This window comes from Protomyctophum bolini, assembly GCF_963924005.1.
Source record: "Protomyctophum bolini genome assembly, chromosome: 15".
In the NCBI taxonomy this organism is placed as follows: Eukaryota; Metazoa; Chordata; class Actinopteri; order Myctophiformes; family Myctophidae; genus Protomyctophum; species Protomyctophum bolini.
Genome location: NC_137876.1, coordinates 9,555,084 through 9,573,874, shown reverse-complemented (window position 1 = coordinate 9,573,874; position 18,791 = coordinate 9,555,084). Strand labels below are relative to the sequence as shown.

General features: G+C 41.5%; 2 protein-coding genes across 3 annotated transcripts; one reads left to right on the top strand and one right to left on the bottom strand.

The window, feature by feature from the left end:
* The first annotated feature begins 426 nt into the window (after positions 1-426).
* On the top strand, positions 427-9,151 carry vash1 (vasohibin 1). 2 transcript variants are annotated; one of them, XM_080783818.1, is made up of 8 exons: positions 427-645; positions 1,101-1,403; positions 2,527-2,615; positions 4,026-4,082; positions 4,892-4,966; positions 5,503-5,884; positions 6,855-6,964; positions 7,187-9,151. In XM_080783818.1, exons 2-8 carry the CDS (start codon positions 1,182-1,184, stop codon positions 7,257-7,259), a joined length of 1,008 nt encoding a protein of 335 aa, XP_080639944.1. In that variant the 5' UTR covers positions 427-645; positions 1,101-1,181; the 3' UTR covers positions 7,260-9,151. The 2 variants fall into 2 exon arrangements, with proteins under 2 accessions (XP_080639944.1, XP_080639943.1); XM_080783817.1 differs by having other exon boundaries at positions 427-1,403.
* Positions 9,152-11,558: 2,407 nt separating this feature from the next.
* Positions 11,559-18,613, bottom strand: angel1 (angel homolog 1). Its single transcript, XM_080783790.1, has 10 exons — positions 18,491-18,613; positions 16,721-17,953; positions 15,820-16,034; positions 15,427-15,496; positions 14,861-15,309; positions 14,027-14,171; positions 13,503-13,613; positions 13,351-13,393; positions 12,947-13,113; positions 11,559-11,975 (listed from the first exon to the last, which is right to left on the bottom strand). The coding sequence occupies exons 1-10, from the start codon at positions 18,561-18,563 to the stop codon at positions 11,815-11,817; spliced, it is 2,667 nt and encodes an 888-aa protein (XP_080639916.1). The 5' UTR covers positions 18,564-18,613; the 3' UTR covers positions 11,559-11,814.
* Between the last annotated feature and the right edge of the window lie 178 nt (positions 18,614-18,791).

Sequence of the window (18,791 nt, the reverse complement as noted above, 5' to 3'; positions counted from 1 at the left end):
ATTTATTTGTGTCATCACTTACATTTTACTTATCATATATCTTGTATGAGTTCTCTGTTCTCTCCTGATTGGATAAAATTTGTATCCCAACCTAATGAAATTATTTTTATATAAAGGGCTGGAGAGGGAATTAAGATCCCTGTTACTGATCAAACTAGTAATGATTACAGTCACAATATAGAGCTAATATATAAATGGTATACTGAACTATATATATATATATATATATATATATATATTATATATATACACACACACACACCACCATTTTCTTCCTGTGGTCGGTCTGTCTGGGAATCTGAACAGCTGCTTGCCAAAAGATCTTCTTGTCTTTGGCAAGCGCCACCGTCGTACGACGGAGCATAAATCCGCCCAAAGAGCATGCGCAGTCCAAACGTTACAGCTGAGCTCTGGGAGTGTCTTTGGTTGGACCGGACCTGGGCTCAACCCAGAACCCAGTTCAGACTGAAGGAACCGGGCTACGTTAAGATGAACAATGGCTAGCTGTGCTAAAAAGATAGGATTTGGAAATAAAAGAGCATAAATGAATAATAGTCTTTAAAAAGAAAAGTGATTACATCCAACTTCATCGGACTGCATGGATGTATAGGCTACAGTGAATGACTGACCTCTGGGATTATAACGGTACAGGTGATTTTAATCCTCTTTTAGAGTCGTTATTAGACTATAAACATTTTTTCCTGTTGTGTTTTGATACAGGTTCACGCGGGAGGATATTTTCGCGTTAGGTTTTAGAACAAAGGCTGTAGCTATCCGTGTTGGACCGTGTACCATTCCACGCGTTTATCTTAAATCGCCTTAGTGTCTTCTTAGATTATCTGTTACAACTTGAATAGGATGAAACATATAATAGTTAAGTGCCATGCGACGTTCTGCAAGATTGTGCCTAATCAACGTTAAATGTTGAAAGAACGTTTTCAGCTGAAACGTCCTGTCGATTCACTACAAAAATCGTAGCCTTGTTCATGAAAGAATCCAAACAATTTGTATGAATAATAATCCTTTGGATAACCTCCTGGAGGTGATGAGTTGGTCATATGTCGTGGGGGGAGTCGTTTTAGCTGTAAACCTCCAATCAGATTAACAGTGAAAGGACACAAAGCACCTGCAAGAGGCATTTCTGTGCCAGGAGTCCTGTTGGCATCCGGTGTGGCAGAGAGATGCTGAGGACCACGGTAGACTCGGTGGAGGAGAGAGATGACGAACAGGAGGATGAGGGTGAGGACGACTTGAGGGATGGAGAGGTGCCCTTCTTTGTGAACAGAGGAGGCCTACCGGTGGATGAAGAGACTTGGGAGAGGATGTGGCGTCATGTGGTCAGAATTCACCCCCACAGTGAGGCTTTGGCCAAAGGGATCCGTGGTGCCACTGATCTACCTAAGGTGAGGCATTGCCCCCTTGAGTATGTGACAATGTCCCAAGTTTAAGATTCAAAGTTAAGTTTATTGTTGTTCAACTATAAGGACAAGTCAAGTGCACAGAACAATAACCTGAATATAACCTATATAATATATACTCATGTGGAGTGAAAGCACATTTTGTGGATTTATGTGCAACTGCGCAGGTAGTCAGTGCACGTGTGCAGTGCATGTGACAAAAGAGCACTACATGAACTATCTTTAAGTATGGACATTTGTCACATCTCAGATGTGTGTGTGTGTGTGTGTGTGTGTGTGTGTGTGTGTGTGTGTGTGTGTGTGTGTGTGTGTGTGTGTGTGTGTGTGTGTGCGCGCGCACACGCGCATGCACGTGTCATCTCTGTGTTTCTGTTTGCCAGAATGAAGATGACTACAGACATCCATCCATGCTGACACACTATTCCACCCACTATTTATTAGCTGATTTTACCTATCAAAATGACTGCTATGAAAAGAGTATTGATTGACAGATATCAAATCAGTATTAAATCTTCTTCAGGATTAATCAGCACCTGGTAAATGTCTCAGAAACTCTACACTTCACACTTAGCCATACTTCTTTGCAGAAGACATTAACGCCACAGTGTTCTGAGTCACACCATAGTGTTTTGGGTCAAAGTTGAATTTAGTCAAGTCATTGGCACACAATTGCCATACAGACTAAGAGCCATGTGCATGTCACAATATGTGCAAAAGGCTGTGTTCCTGATTCAATTTTTTTAATTACGTTTATTTGCTCTGCTGTCTGCTCTGTCTCGGAAACAAAAGATGCAATAACGTGCAAATCTGCAGCTTTTTAGACCACATGTATAGCCATTAGCCAACATGCTCGTTCATAGTCATACTATGTGTCATTAGTCATAGTGCAGTAATGTCTATGCCTGCCGGCGCCAGACAAGGAATCGTATCATAGATTCAGTGACTGCAACTCATGGGAAAGAGTTTCCACAGAGGAATTACGATTCTTGTCATTAATTACACGGAAGAGAATGGAGCCTGCAGACTGAACAAGAGGACATTCTCATGCTGTAGTGAATATAGGGATTGTATGACGTTAATGCAGTTGTTTGTGTCCTCTGCTCTGCAGATTCCAATGCCGAGCGTGCCTACATATCAACCTACCACCAGTATCCCACAGCGCCTGGAAGCCATACAGAAATACATCAGGGATTTGCAGTATCCTTTCATCGTCCGCGTTGCCAACATGCTGGGTAGTGGTCACTGGTCAGCTTCAGAAAGCTAGGAGTGAAGCTTAAAATATAATCTGTGATGGTGTCGCTTGGCCAAAAAAACGGAGATTTTGATTTGCGCTGACACCATTTCACTATGGAGTATGATTTAGATTTTAGACCAACTTCATGGGCATGATTTCAGTCAGAACGAGTCATTACATTACAATAAGTTACACTGCTAGACGGTATATGAAAAGTGTAAAATAAATTGTTAAAGAAAAATCAAAAAGATGATCTACATAAATCAGCTATTTCTTGCAATTTTCACAATTTCTGTCTGGATATTTCATATTTTATCCCATAAAAGTGCAGAGAGTGAGAGGATGTATTTCTGTTATATTTCTAAATCAGCTTGATTACACAGTCAGTATTGTGGAGTTAAGTAAAATAATATTTAACACATCTACAAGACAAGGGCTGTAGACAAAGCACTCTCTGAAATTTGTCACAGCATTTGCAGAATTAGTTTCACTTCCCACTCGCCGTAGGCTCCAGGCCTACAGTCTATAAGAAAAACAGAACTAAACAGTCCTTCATCCCCCTAGTTACTGTATAAACTAAACAAACTCAATGAAATTCCAGCTGGTCCATGAAACAGCCTCTACAATGTACCGTATGTTTTGTTATTTTTGCCTATTTCATTTTTTATTGTTCTTACAACAGTTTTACACCTCAAATGTGGTTCACTGCAAGCCAAAATTCCCAATAGGAAAAATAAAGTTACAATTCTATACTGTATTAACTAATTATTAAATCCTATAAAACGTGGTAATTCCTCCACTGAAAGAACCACAATGGAAATAAGCACTTGACCTTTGTCAATACAAACTTAAAGCAATCAATACTAACACAAATTATATTCATAGTTTTCCTATATAGATATCTTAGATATCTGAAAGTAAATTATTTAGCACTTTGCTATTAGCTAAGACAGCTTTTCTTTTATACTGTACGATTGTACATGCTTGGTAATACATAATACATAACTGATCTTAAACAAAAGGACATTTTACCACATAGCAGTAATTGAACAAAATAGCGTAGCAGAAAATACTACTCTATCCCTTCCGTTTACTTATGCGTCCTCAGGGGCCCTCGGCCTGAGGGCGAGAAGCATGGTATAGATATAGGGCGGACGTCACAAAGTAGGTCACTCACATGTGTATATGCTATAAAAAGAACAGTCACAGGAACTCATTCATAATTAAGTCACAATATATGAATATCACAAACATTGTCTTTCCTCCCTGATGTAATGTTGCTGCGTGTTCTACCAAATCCCTCTAAACCACTTTTATTGCCTATTAACTTAGGCATGTGATTATTATGTTATGAACTTAACATTTTCCTACAGGTACAATCACACTGGGACACAATTTTTTGAAATCAAGAAGAGCCGACCTCTTACTGCGTAAGAAACCATTGTTTTTACATCTTTGACTGAATGTCATTGGTTATTCTTAGCTTGTGATGTTTGTGGCCGGATGGCCTTGGAACAGTACAGTAGGAGTTTTGTAAATGTCAAACACAATGAGAATTGCCAAGGGTTGTGGCAGACATAGGACATCAAATCAATCAGGATGATTTCCTCCGGTCTGGTTTGTGCTAGTGATGTCCGGTGATGACAGATGTTGAGAAGAAGCAACAGTATATATATGTGGATGAGCGATATTTCTAGTTTCCCTCAGGGCATTTGAAACCAAACCACCAACTAGTGCTTATGCTTAACAGGACATGTCTTGCCAGCATGAGGCTCAGGGTGCATTTTTCAATGACCGCAGGTCATCTAATATGGACTCTTTAGAGGTTTGTGGAAAACATTTAACTTTAAAGCCCAACAAAAAAATCCAATTGGTCGATACAGTGCACCTTACATTTAGCAGGTTTCTGTATTTGTGTATGTGTGGGTGCACCTAAATTATATGGTGGTGCACCAAATAATAGGCACATCAGTTCAACCAACTGGAATATTTGACTCCACCTGGCTGTGCACTACTAGCCACCATTAAAATGCATGAAAATTATTATTTTTGCTCATCTGTATGAATTAAAATCATTAGCAAATGTGATTGTTTTAATTTAAGTGATTTGTCATTGCACAAGATTATAAAACCAGTGGCCGGCATATTATTCCTAAGCCTTTCCCAAAGATAGGTTAGGACAAATGCTGGCTGATAATTTTTCTAATACAATTAATCTAATACAATATTTTCTGTTCAGGTTGATGGACATTGCTAAGGAGATGACCCGAGAAGCTCTACCAATCAAGTGTCTGGAGGCAGTGGTCCTTGGAATGTATCTTTTCACGTGCATTACATATTGTCTATGAGTCTACGACACTTAATATGCTGAGAAGGTTACAATTTGTAACTTGTCATCATCATTGCTTGTTATCATCTTGAAATCTTTGTCAAAACTTTGTCAGAATTCCTGCAGAAATGGCAAAAATGGGGTGCGAAATGTGTTTTATGGAAGCATATACAGTACATAGCCACTCTGTATTGGACTTCCAAACTGCCCTCAAGAAAATCATCCAGTGTAATCCGTGATAACATCACAGCCTCGTGGGTTGCTCATCACATCATGTGAAAAGATCCATATCTGTATGTCAACAATACTGGAATGATGGCCAACCACACATTCAGTGATTCTAGTCGATTCGTGTCAACAGTGTTGCAAACATAACAAGTGCTTGTTCTTTGCTCAGTACTCCCAAAACACATCATTGTTGCTCAAACATAACTTTTTAAAACACTTTTGAGATAAACGAGGAGCACGCCTGGGTACAATCACGGCTGTAAGAGTGATTTCCTTGACCAAACATGTTGCAGTTACCTCACCAACAGCATGCCTGGTGTGGAGCGCTTCCCCCTCAGCTTTAAGACTCAGTTCTCAGGGAACCACTTCAACCACATTGTGCTAGGGGTGCACAGTGGGGGTCGCTTCGGGGCACTGGGCATCAGCCGGAGGGAGGACCTCATGTTCAAGCCCCTTGAGTTCCGAACACTGGCAGACCTGGTGCATGAATTTGAGGGTGCCTACAGGGGCTACTGGCATACCCTGCGCAAGGTGAAGATTGGACAGTATGTATCCCACGACCTTCACAGCGTCGAGCAGATAGAGTGGAAGCACTCCATTCTGGATGTAGATAAACTGTCCAAGGAGGAACTCAGGAGAGACCTGGAGCGACATACACGAGACATGAGACTTAAGGTACAGTATATCACCGTCTAGGGCCTGAGGTAGAAGTATTCACTTAGAATCAAAGTCCCAGTCTGTGCATGCTGAAAACAGCACAAACTGCAAAAGCTTTTAACAGCATGAAATTGAAACAGCATGCATCTGACCCCCATTTTATATGAATCATGGGAGGGAGGATGGTGGAGTAAAATACGATATGTCCTCAGCAGATGCAAAGTTCCTTTTTATTATAAGACCTTTATTTATCCTGCAATGGAAATTCAGTTGCCAAAGATAGCACAGCAGTCAAGATATAGATTAAAGGGCAAGAAAAAAATGTACTGTAGAATAGATACAACATGATAGAAAGACAAATCAACGCAACACCCTCAATAATATTGGCAAACAAAATACAGTATACAACAATATACACCACTAGGAGTGCTTATCCAGTGTCCATACTGTGCTGAACTGTTTCAGAGCGATTGAACAAACCTCATAATTATATATCTTTTTATTCAGTTCTTAAGACTTTTGACTTCTTCTGAACCGCTGTGCCATCATGCATGACCCCGTTTGCAGAACTGTTTCTCCTATGATGATCTCTCGTCGTCTATCGTCTCTCACAGTAATGAAAGCAGCCATGAAGCTGAGCACTGTGTGCAATAAAACGAATGCAATGGCTCTGCTCTGCTTTATGCATGGCTGGCTCCATCCTTCAATGGGCGACAGTTTATAGAAATGCCTTTCCACTTTCCACTGACACATTAAAGTGGAAGGATTTGACCATCTGCTTAACATTGTTTCCCCTATATCCATAGTTAAACTAACTCACCTTCGTGATGCATTTAAATACTGGTAGTTGAAACCTAGATTAGGGTCTTGTTTTTTTGTTTTAGTTCCTGATTAAATAATAAGTGTGTGTTTATATGTGTGAATTCAGCCAAATATGTTCCACTAAGAAGTTAATGTGAACCTACTGTATGTATATATATTTTTGAAGATCGGAAAGCCTGCTCCTCCCTCTCCCACCAAAGACAGAAGGAACAGCATGGGTTCCCCACTTCGGGGGCAAGGAAGCCCCATGCGCAGGATCAGTCGCATAGAGAGACGGTAGGACACATGTGGGATCTACATTTTTGACAGAATATACAGTTGCTAGTTACTGTACCTAGTAGTGACAAGTGTTTATGTTCAAGGGAAGAAATTTAGGATTTAGGAATATATTGTATATCCTAGTGTGATGTGTTATCCACTTATCCTGACATAAGTGACATTATTCCATTCTAGTGTTAATTAAACAGTGTGTCTCATAATTGCTTATGTTTGTTATAGGCCATCCGGAGAAAAGAAAGCTTTGGATCAGAAACCGCCCTCAGACATGAATGGATACCAAATTCGAGTGTGAAGAGGATCTCATGAGACTTAAGAATGCTACCTAAAACCTGTTTTCTTTTTTGTATGGCTTCTGATTCACAACATTCAGGCCTAATTCAGTTTCACCACTTTCCCAGGATGCAGGTTAGCACATGAAGACCCCATGTCAAAGTGGGTCATTCAGATTCCTTGTGGCTACTGGCTAGTTTGATTAGTGATTGGTCCTGCCAATATTCCAAAATGGAGAAAAACACATATTTAGGAATCAACTCATTTATACACATTTTTAAACAATTCTGAAGAATTTTAATATCAATATAATTTGGTTCATCTCCAAAGCTATACAAGACAGACGACATGGAAAATCAGCTATTTTTGAACTTTTGAATAGGGCTTCAGTACTTTCACCAAAACACATCTATATGGAGGCTTGTGTGCAGTTTGTAACGTCATTTGTAATGTAGGTGTATAAAAACATGCATTTGTTTTTATTTTGACCTCTGCTGGACGGTAACTGCTTTTTGTAGTGACTAGTTGACAAACCACAACCCTTGTGCCTTATACAATCTTTCCAAGACGAGGCCAGTTGTACAAGTTTCATGTCCAATTTATATCCAATGCCCACATAAATACAGTACAAGCTCTTCTCGCTCAAATAGCCATGAAATAGGTATGAAACCTTTTTGTTATATCATACACATACGCCTTCCTGTTCACCAATTGTTGTTCTTGTCATCACACTACGGTGACCCATACTGGTGTGAGAGGCAGAGGTGCAAGAACTGCTCCTCCAAGTGGAGGCTGAATGTCAAGGATACAGAGATTGTCTCAGACAATACACCTACTGTAAGTATGCACCCCCGAAAACACTGGAAACTGGAGGAGGTCTAGTACCTTGGGTCCTGGATCTGAGCAGGACATCGAAATATGGAAGGTCAAAGCCGGGTTCTCAATGACCTGAACGTCTGGGGCTCCGCCATGACCAGAGTCTCCTTTTCTCATGCCACCATGGAGCTCCTGCTCTATGGCTGCGAGTCATGGACCCCCATCCCCACCCTTAAGAAGTCCCTTGTCGACTGGTACACTTGTATATTGCACTTGGTATCTCCTGGGTAGAATATGTGAATAAAACCGTCCTTTGTGGTGAGCTCCCAAGGGTTGGTGACAAGATAGCAGCACGCAGAATGCAGCTGGGGTGTAGCTCAGGGCCCGTCAAGTTCTCCTGTGGGACCCAACTCGTGGCAAGAAGAAACGCAACAGGCATAAGTATGTCAGGGACCAGGGTACTGGAAAACGACATCGGAGTGGAGAAGACTAGCAAGCTGGTCAGCCTCATGGCAGTGTGGAGCAACCTTTTGAAAGTCAGGCTGATGCTCTCCAAGTAGTGTTATATACACACATGGTTAGCATGCATTTAACAGGGCAATGTACAATATACGCAAGTATATTTTATGAGCATGAGAAGAGTTTTATAAGAAGCCGGATGCTTTTCATAGTTGACAGTGGAGCTAGTGACTGCATTGATTGGTAAAGTCCCTAAGCCATATAGGGCCTACTTTAAAGTCAGTTTTTTATATAATATAACCTTGTTTTGTACTACTTTTATTTGTAGCAACAACTATTCACTTTTCTGTAGCCTTAACCTTCCTTTTAAGTCAAAGTTAAAAGAATTTTGTTTACAGCATTTTGTATTTTTCAATGCTTTGATATTTTATATTGTATTCACTATTCAGTGTTGATCACCAGTATTCCAGCATCGATCACGTATTATTCACCATGCGCTGTTCTTCTGAATATATTCACAACATTTTCACTGTCAAATAGATGTGGTTTCCTTTCAATGTTATGAAGCTGTCTTGCACCAAACTACAGTATTATGCATTTATAGCATCACAATAAAACCACTATCTGGCAATAAAGTGTATCTGCTACATTATATTGTATGATCTTCATATATTTTGTATTTCACGTGACTGCTACAGTATGAGCTCTTTTATCCTAAGAATCCAAGAAAACAGCATGATGTAAAAATCAATAGAAGTTGTGTAATTAAATGTTCTGGCAACAGCCAGGGCACAGTGCCAGTCTACTTGCCACCCAAGTATTAAGACTGAGCCCAACGTGCACTGACCTGAGACAGCTGCTGGCTCACAGAAAACAGTAGTGGATCAGGAGTTCAGGACCATCTCCAAACATTGCTATGTACATACAAAGTAACCTTAGCCCCAACAACACTATAAAAGAACACCAGCAGTGTGTGCTGCCACGAATCAAAAGTAAAACATTGAACTAAGATGTCAGAGAGGCAGATTGCAATGTATGGTCTTAAAATCAATTGTGGAAGAAATGTCATCTAACAATATCACTGAATGGAGTATAAATTTGAAAATACTTTCAAATCTGTGTTACACCAAAGGTGAGCCTCGTCTTGCTGCAGTGGTACTTAATAAAATAGGAGGATTGGCAGGATTAACTGCATCAAAATGAATATATTTACCAGGCTGAATCTGAAAAAGGTTACTTAACACTTAAATGACCCCACTCACTTGTGGTCCTTTTTCCCCTCAAATTAGTAGTTCTACAAGCTGACAACGCATTGCTATACAAAGCGTTATGAGCTTGTAGAACAGCAGACTTTCACTGAACGTTCACCCCAGAATAGGGATGCTAGGGTTCATGAACATTTTTGTTAGGGGAGAGAGCAGGTTTCATTACTTTGTATTGTATTGGCTGTGTAATACTAGAAACAAGAGACAGGATTACCCAGTCTACTGACCTATTTTGAAAAGTGAAAACCTACTGACCTGAATTTTATACAGTACGACGTGCATGACTTCGGCGCCACTGAGAGGATAGAGCTATACACAATTATATAGCTTGATTGTAACATCTATGTTTATATTTGAATGATATCATCAGCTATGAAATGAAGATGCATGCTTAACTACCCACAACAAAAATACCACATCTAGGTTCACTCCCAGTGAAATGAAATCCTCACTGAGGATGAATCTGTTTTGCCCGCAGTATACTGTACTCTGTATTGTTCTCACAGAGATCCTTGCCTGAGCCCCATCATGCATGAACTGAAATGAATTATTAATTCATGGCTACTGTACCGTACACGACTACACGCGCACATACACACACACGCACACCTTCCTGTCAACCTGCAGTGCAGTGAGGTGGGAGGGGTAGTGCCAGTAAGGAGGCTCACACAGCCAATCGTAATCGGGAAGTCTGATAGTAGTATTAAAATAAATGATCCGATACCATAGTGGTTCTAAAAAATAGCAGATATACAAGCTCACAGCGCGTTAAAAATCTTGAAAATATGTTTGACATTTTTGAAATAAATGTACATTTGATGGACTTCTTTTACACAAATCTTCACTTCTGGGGGTCCGTGGTACAAAACATTTTCACATGGGGGGTCCGCAGCCAAATCGATATAATTATGGGGGGGTCCTATGCATGGACATTTGAGAACTACTGATATACAGTAGAAGGCATTTGTAGAATCAGCCTCTGGTCTTCTTAATAGTTTATACCATCTCCTTAGCTGAGATCTCATTCCATAACACACGCACAGACAATATAAATAAAGGCTATGACGACGACTGGTGTGGTGGATAAAATCCTGAGGACCGTATTGTAATTGTAACTTGTTGATGTACTCATCACTCTTTTCTTTTAGACTGACGAAGGGCCAAAAGGACCAGGGACAGGCAGAGCCAAAAGGGGGTCTGGCAGGGTAAGACATTACCCTGCCAGAGTTTCTAAACAAAACCATGCACAAAATGTGTGATTTGTTAGTGGTAGGTGTCAGGATTAACATGTGAATGACAGCAATATTTCTATCTCTTTCTAGGTCATGTGTGGCATAGAAAGGGGGGACAGTGCATTTACCCATGTCTGTTAAAATTACCCTAAAAACTACTGTATTGCCCATTAAGACAAACCCGAACAGTTTCACTGCAATGACTCAACCAGGAAATCTGAGATTCTGACTCCCTTTTCTGTGGAATTTCTTGACCTCAGACATTCCAGTAACTGACAACATTGACATGTCATCACAGGTCACCAGGTCATTTAGTGCACTGTTCCGTGGAACAAGAAGAAAAACATTGTCACTTGCCTACATTAAATGCATGGTCAGGGACCACATGCAAAACCCCTGCCATACATGATTTATTTAGCAAATAACTATAAACTATCATTCCAAACCTGACATGCATGCTTTATCTTTGAAGAAGAAATTGTGGGAAAACAAAGCAATCACACTTTAACTGAAAAATATTTATTCTCCATTTTTCAAGGAGGACGGAGAATGAATCTGATAAAAAAAAATCTTCAACCAAAATCTTAACATGCACTTTTTTTTCTGGGCACTTTTTAACTAAAATAGTAAACTAAACCATTTAAAAACTGTACCGTACTTCTTATGAGTCCAAAGAAACTAGCAAATATAGCTCTACCTAAAACAGTGTCCAGGGCAAGGCCAGCATCATACAAACATAATTATGCATATCTTCTGACTTCAGTGTATTGAGACCTCCCAGTCCACACACACACAGTCTTTCCCGTTAAGCAGGGAGTAACTCCATCTGGAATTTAGCCAGAAGACTAAGATGGTCAGAAGGGAATACTTCATTGGGTAGACCTTTCATTGACCAGAGGACATCCTCTGATAGGAGGGGGAGATAACCAATCATCTTCAGACCTGCACCAGTCAGACGGCTGTCACCTGAGGAAAACATACAAACAGTGATATCAAATTTAATCAGGCTCTTCACATTTGAAAGGGGAAATCAGACCAAACCTGACGTGTACCTCATCATCCACTTCTGAATATTTCAAATAGCCACAATTTTATTTAGAGAGCACATTTACATTTTGTTTATTGGTATGCCAATAGAAAAGTGGACAGAAGTACTTTGTCCTCCATTGATTTGAAATTTTGGATGTGTCATTTTAAATTCCTACTTTGATACGTGCTGTATACTGGATTTTGGGTCTAGCATTCCACTGAGAAAACCTATTGTTGATTCACAACCTTTTTTTCTTATTATTTAGAGCACATTTACTGTTTGGACTGTTGTTTGATCAAGGCAGATGGCCTCCTACCCTAGAGCCTGGTTCTGCTCAAGGCTTCTTCTTATTAAAGGGGAGTTTTTCCTTGGCCCTGTGGCCAAATGCTTGCTCAGATGGGAATATACCGGGTCTCTGCTCTATACGTATGCAAAAGTGTCTTGAGACAACGCAGTTTAATTGAGGCCTATAATACAAAGAATGATTCCTGTCCTTTGGCCTGATTTGTTTGGTAATATGTCCAACCAAGAGCAATATACTGTAGGCTTATCAGGATAGCGAATGGGGTCAACAGATGTCGGCTGCATAGCTGTGCAAAGACCTCATTCTGAGAAATTCTTCATTTATGGTCCGCAAAGCATACAAACGGACAACACGTCGCAGGTTGAGAGCCATTTTCAGCATGCAACTCCGTAGTACAACAAAGAATAAATCAGGCTTAAGGCTTTGTGCACTACCGTGTTTGTTGTTCAAGAATCAAGGTGTATTTTCCACTACTCATACAGGTACAAGCAGTGAAATACTAGTGGCAAGTAGCCTGACCACCTGCATTTTCCTACCCTGGATAATACAATTTAGGTGACTAAAAACCCATAATGTTTTATACGCGTGACGTGACTTGCATACCTGTGTGACCACCAGCAGTGTCGGTGCATTTAGGACTGTAGAAGATATAGTCGACTGTAGCTCCCACGTCAGAGTGCAGGGTGGTGATCTCAGGCCGACCAGAACCAGGGAGAATGTGTTTGTAGGCTGACTGCAGGTTCAGCCCATGATATATACTGTGTCCCAATCTGTGACAAAGAAAAGTAATAAATATAATGCATCGCAATTCCCCATTTGTGAGATATATATATAATTTATATATATACACAAACATATATATTCCGTCCATTTGGACCCCTGGTGCTCCCTGAACGAGACGTTGAGAAACAACTATACAGTATTGTCAGACAACAAGATAACAGGCAATATGTGATTGTGACCCTTTAACAGGTAAGGAAACATAAAAAGGCAATATTTGAACTGACCGCTCAATGCAAACACATTGTTGTTGATTTTCCCTGGAAGCATCTGTCAAAAGCAAGGATGGAAAGAAGAAAATCATGATTCTAGAACCAGCATTAATAGAGGAGGCTGTTTAATGTGAATGACCAGAACATGAGCTGTCACTGTACTGTACCGGGTGTGTTGTCCGTCACACAGTCGATCAGATCCAGATCCAGGGGTCGAACACAGGCAGCTGCAGAGAAGCGCAGCTGCAGGAGGAAGTCATGGTCGTACCGGAGTTTCCCTACATAGGGAGGATAAATATAAAAATTAGAAAATAGGCAAGCAGTTATTATGACATTATGACATCACAGACCTTCTTTCTGCAATGTGCCACAGTACCAGCCAAAATGAGTAGCCAGCCTTCTGCCCAGAGGAGACACACATACCAAGACCCCAAGTTTACTGATGGCACACATAACCCTTTTGCTTTGAGTAGGTAAACATCACTCTTTCAGTTTGAGTAGGTACACATCACTCTTTCAGTTTGAGTAGACAATAGACAAGCGTCACTTAGTACACACGTATCAGTATAATACTCTGGGTTATCTTTTTCAGAGGATTTCACTAAATTAAGCATTAAAGAAGAGTGAGCGGAACCAAAGAGACCCAAAATGATTTCAGAAAGACACTGTAAATACACAGCACAGTACTGACCCGATTCCTGAGTTCCCCTTTTGACCTTGTCTTTGTCTGTTGTGTACTGACAGTTGTCTGTGATTCCCAGCGAGCTGGGCAACAGGGGTGCAAACACTCTGTGTTGGTGGGTGGCTCTGTAGGACAGGTCCTCTTGGCCCGATATCTGACATAGAAAGAAAATTACTGCAAACATGGTGGCTTCATGAAACAACTCAGTTTGTAGTTGTAATCCATGTTGGGTAGAAGACACTTCTGTAAGTATCAGTCAGTTAACCTACTCAGTATAATGGTTCATGATGGAAAAAAGGGGTTTCAATTCATGTATACGTTTTATGGTTAATATAAGCCTAAGAGTGTGTGGTTGAAAAGTTTCAAAAAACATCTCTGAACATTAGCTTGTAGAACTTACAATATCATAAGCCTTTGTTTGCTACAGAGGTTATTTTCTTGACCATTTTCCACTTGGTTTCCCTATTTTGGGCATGTCATTATAATATATTATATCGGAATCTGCAGTAGGGATTCATAATATTGACATTTTAACTGATTTATTGACCAATACCAGTTGCGTTTACCTTATACCTGTTACACAGTTAACGGTAATTCTGCCTGCAAATGCAGACTTCTACAAAAACTACTGAACAGTGACACTGCACTCGGTTTCCAAGTTTCCAAGTGCTTTCACCGCTGAAGATGAGCACAACTTTTATTTGAAGAGATAGACCCTTTTGAAAGCTGAATGATAGATTATCAATCATGCATCCCTTTCAAGTACTTCAACGAGTCAACATCGAGTAACTACAAGTTTTCATTACGGAGTGCCAAGCATTGATCATGGACAGTTTGTCTCACCGTCCAGGAGGGTAACCCGTGGTAGAAGAGCTGGCCGTTGGTGATCAGCTGGTACAGAGGCGTATCTGGAACAGAGTTAAAATCGCCGCACAAGATGACGTTGCAGTGGTCCCCTCTGTCCTTGCAGAACTTGACCACACGACTGATCTCTGCCAATACTATGGCCAACTGGGTCAGCTTTACATCGCCTCTCCTGGGGTTGAACAGCAAGTGGGTGTTTGCCACACAAAGCAGCGGGCCCTTTGCCTTGACCTCCGACCCACGAGTGCTGCTGGCCACTGGCTGCAGCAGCAGAACAATGCCCACGTTGTCCTGGTTCAGAAGTCCTGTCTCAGGCCTGTAGAATTCCAGCAGCTTCACGGACAGCTCGGAGAACACATTGCCACGGTAACAAGTTGCACAGCCGTCTGTCTTGGTTCCTGTTCTCCGTTTGTACATACAGCTATAGCCTAGCATCAAAAAGCCAGAATTCAAACTTAAATAAATAAATAGTTCCTTAAGTAAGACATTAAACTGCATTAAACAATACCGGGTATTCATACGGACTACTACTTGAGCCAGCTTACCCATCTGTGAGAGGAAGGGATGCAACTGCTCCTTATAGTGGTCCTCCTGCACCTCTTGAAGGCACAGAATCTACACATGGGAGAGATGCACAGCTCATTAAACCCGTCAGCATGAACAAAAACAGCTGTACTCACCATAGATAGTAAAATGCCCACTATGAAAAATTATATACTGGTATGAAATATATAAAAATCAGACCTGTCTGAAGTGAGTGGTGCTGTACTGTATGGTACAAGCCCTCCTCCCTTGCCTGTCTGTCTGGCTGTGCAACAGTGACACTTGGTTGTGAGCAATCGCTATAACGCTGTTTTCGTGCTCGGACACAGGCACACACATAGCTGTCTATAGGAGTGGTTGTACCACTCAAAAATATATAAATAACTTTAACTCACATCTGGTGCCCATTTCTGGATGTCCTCTGTGAGGTGGCGGTAACGGTAGCTCCACTGCAGCAACTCCAGGGGGCAGTGAGAGTACAGCTTCTGGTTGGCTTCCAGGAGGTCCTGGGCCAGGATATTGTAAGACATGACGGTGAAGTCCAACACATCCTGGGAGGCTGACAGCTTGTGTACAGACTCCGTTACCTCCTCCCATGCCCTCCAGACCACTGAAAAGAAGGCTTTGCTAAATTATCACAGATATTAGGCTTTTTTTTCTCCAGAGAACGTACTTCTTTTACTGTGAGTTACTTGTTACAACCTATTTGAGGCAGGTAACGTACAGTAGCAGTGATGTAAATAGGTTTCCAATGTAATGGGTCTAGGGACCCAGGGGTGGTCTTTTAGATGGGTCCCAGGGACATTTTGAGTCCCACTTCAATGATGTTAGAGTACAGTACTGAGTACAGTATTGCATCCCAAGACCACTGGAGAGCACCCTGAGCAAGACCTACGCTGAAAAGACTATCAGCGGAAGTTGCGGGATTTTAGTGGAAGTATTGCCCACTAAAAAAGTGTTTTGATTGGTCGGGAAAATATCGTATCCGGGGGAAATACATCTGACGGATATTCCGGAGGATACGTCCGCCGATAGCTTCTCTGCCTTACGTTGTGACCAGGCTTTTCTTTTCGCAGATAAGTAAGCCTGGGACAGAGGCTACTGGAGGGTGACATGATTGCGTACTCTCAATTTAGTGAGTCTAAGAATGCAGGCTATTTGCATCACTGCAGTAGCAATGTAAATCTACTAAATGTATTAACCACTATATTTTGTTCATTTATTTTTTTCTTCCAAAACAGAAAATTGGAAACTGTTAAAAGGGCTAGGTGAAAAATAGGGCATCACTTGTCTCACCTTCATAGGGAGTACTAGTTGTCTGCTGTAATGTGGGGTAGTAACTCATCGAAGGGTACTCCACTGATACGTAATGCCCTGCTTCTGCAAAGCCAGGGTCTTCAGGGTTGTGCCATCCAGGTTGTGGATCATGATGCAGAGTCTTTCTTGGTTGCGTTTGGAGTTCAGAGAGGAGAGAGACTAGGTCCAGCTGAGGACAAATTGTGTCATAATTTATTTCACCAGTGCAAGTGATGTATTCATCCCAGCATTCGCTGGCAGTCGCTGCTTTGCCACGAGACACTTTCAGGCTGGGTATGGGGATTTTCTCCAGCATTGGGCAGATTTCTTCCACTCTAATGTTTTCAGATGACTGAAACTGTAGTTGTGTCAATGGGCTGATCATCTCACCAAGTGCAACAGTTTCTTTTTCCACCTGTTCCTTCATATTCCTCTCCTCGCGGTGGACACAGTCTGCATGGTGCACCCGCTGGGCAGCCTCCACCTCGTCTTTTAGGTTTTCACTACTCATCTTCTCCTCCTCCTCTTCTGGTACCACTCTGCTTTGTACCCCAGCATTGTTCAACACAAGCTCATTTTTTGTTTTGTCACCCGCAGCAACCTTCAGCAGTTCTCCATCCATCTCAGACCTTTCATCTTCTTCTAGAACTTGCTCTTTCAACACAGGCACATTCAGTTGTCCATCTTCCTTCCTTGGAATATCATCCTCCGGGACTTTCTGCTTCATCACAGCCAATTTCAGCTGTTCTCCTTCTGCCCCAGGCCTTGTATCTTCTTCTGCGACTCGTTGCTGCAACACTTCAACTTTCAGCTGTTTTCCCTCTACTTCAGGTCTTATATTTTCTTCTGAAACGGTTTGCTTCCACACATCAACATTTAGTTGTTCATCATACACGTCTGGCCGTATGGTGTCTTGTTGTGGGACCTGTCGGTTGAAGCCTTCCCCTGTGCTCTCTACTTTGGCATTCCTCAATACTAGCTCGTATTTATTTGTCTCACACACAGCAACTACTTTCAGTTGTTCTTCGTCCATCTCAGGCCTTGTCGCGTCTTTATCAGGTACTTTCTGTTTCAACCATTCCCCCGTTTGTCCACATGTCACACCATTAGGTTGAAGCCACTGATCCCGCAATGCTGTCTGACACTTGGTGAACTCCCTGGTTGAGACAGAAACAAGATCCAGCTCCTTGCCATTGACAAGTACAGGAGGGAGATTCTTCTTCTTTGAGGCCTCTGTGTAGGAGAAATACAAGTAATTGGAGTGAGAAGATAGATGTGCATTTATTTTTAAGGCTAAAAGTAATTTATTTTTGAGGCAGTGAGATAAATAGTTTACGTTTTGGCATAAAAAAACAGACTTCGACACTACACTATCATTTCTGGACTATATTACACACCAAAACATTAGCACATGGTTTTGTCTGTCTGACGTCATCAGCAGCAGCTGAGGGCTTGAGCTACAAATGATGCATGCGCAGGCCAAAGGGCTGCTTATAAAATGCTATAATTCGGTCAATGAAATGAATGAATGTGCAGACTATTTCACAAGAGGACACTGTTTTGTCCAGACGGTGAAACTATCAGCAACAAATCACAGCATAAGTCAAAGTGTTGTGTTCTGCTCTGCGGAGCGCTCTGTCAGCGGCTAACATTAGCCTCGCTCTCCACCACCACACAAACCACACAGCTGTTCAGAGGAGTTCTTTCAACGAACCAAACGCTGCACAACAACAAAGTCAACTTCTTTGGACTGGCGGAGTTGTTATCTACCTGCTGCCGAGGCTCTCTTGCTGAAGTACCGTGTCAGTGGGTAGAGCCCGTAAAACAACAGGGTGCCAATCATGGTTGTTTGTTTGCTCTCAAGATCGCATGCGCGTTTTAAAAGAGTGACTGCGTGAGGTCTGGACGCACTGTTTCCCAATCAGTGGGTCGGCACCTTAGAGTATATATACTCTAAGGTCGGCACCCATTCATTTGTCGCGGACAACTTTTTACGGGTCTCGAGTAAAAATCACATTTTCTTTTCCTACATTTACATTTTTTATAAGTATTCCTTTCACATACACTGTGC

What these genes read in the sequence shown, in the direction of transcription:
- vash1 (XM_080783818.1), top strand. Translation starts at nt 1,182, where the DNA reads ATGCTGAGGACCACGGTAGACTCGGTGGAGGAGAGAGATGACGAACAG. An exon ending in GTGCCACTGATCTACCTAAG is followed by an intron (nt 1,404 to 2,526) that starts GTGAGGCATTGC and finishes TCTGCTCTGCAG; the next exon opens with ATTCCAATGCCGAGCGTGCC. An exon ending in ATCAGTCGCATAGAGAGACG is followed by an intron (nt 6,965 to 7,186) that starts GTAGGACACATG and finishes TGTTTGTTATAG; the next exon opens with GCCATCCGGAGAAAAGAAAG.
- angel1 (XM_080783790.1), bottom strand. Translation starts at nt 18,563, where the DNA reads ATGATTGGCACCCTGTTGTTTTACGGGCTCTACCCACTGACACGGTAC. An exon ending in TCCAGAAATGGGCACCAGAT is followed by an intron (nt 15,497 to 15,819) that starts GTGAGTTAAAGT and finishes TCCCATGTGTAG; the next exon opens with ATTCTGTGCCTTCAAGAGGT. An exon ending in TGTGACGGACAACACACCCG is followed by an intron (nt 13,394 to 13,502) that starts GTACAGTACAGT and finishes TGCTTTTGACAG; the next exon opens with ATGCTTCCAGGGAAAATCAA.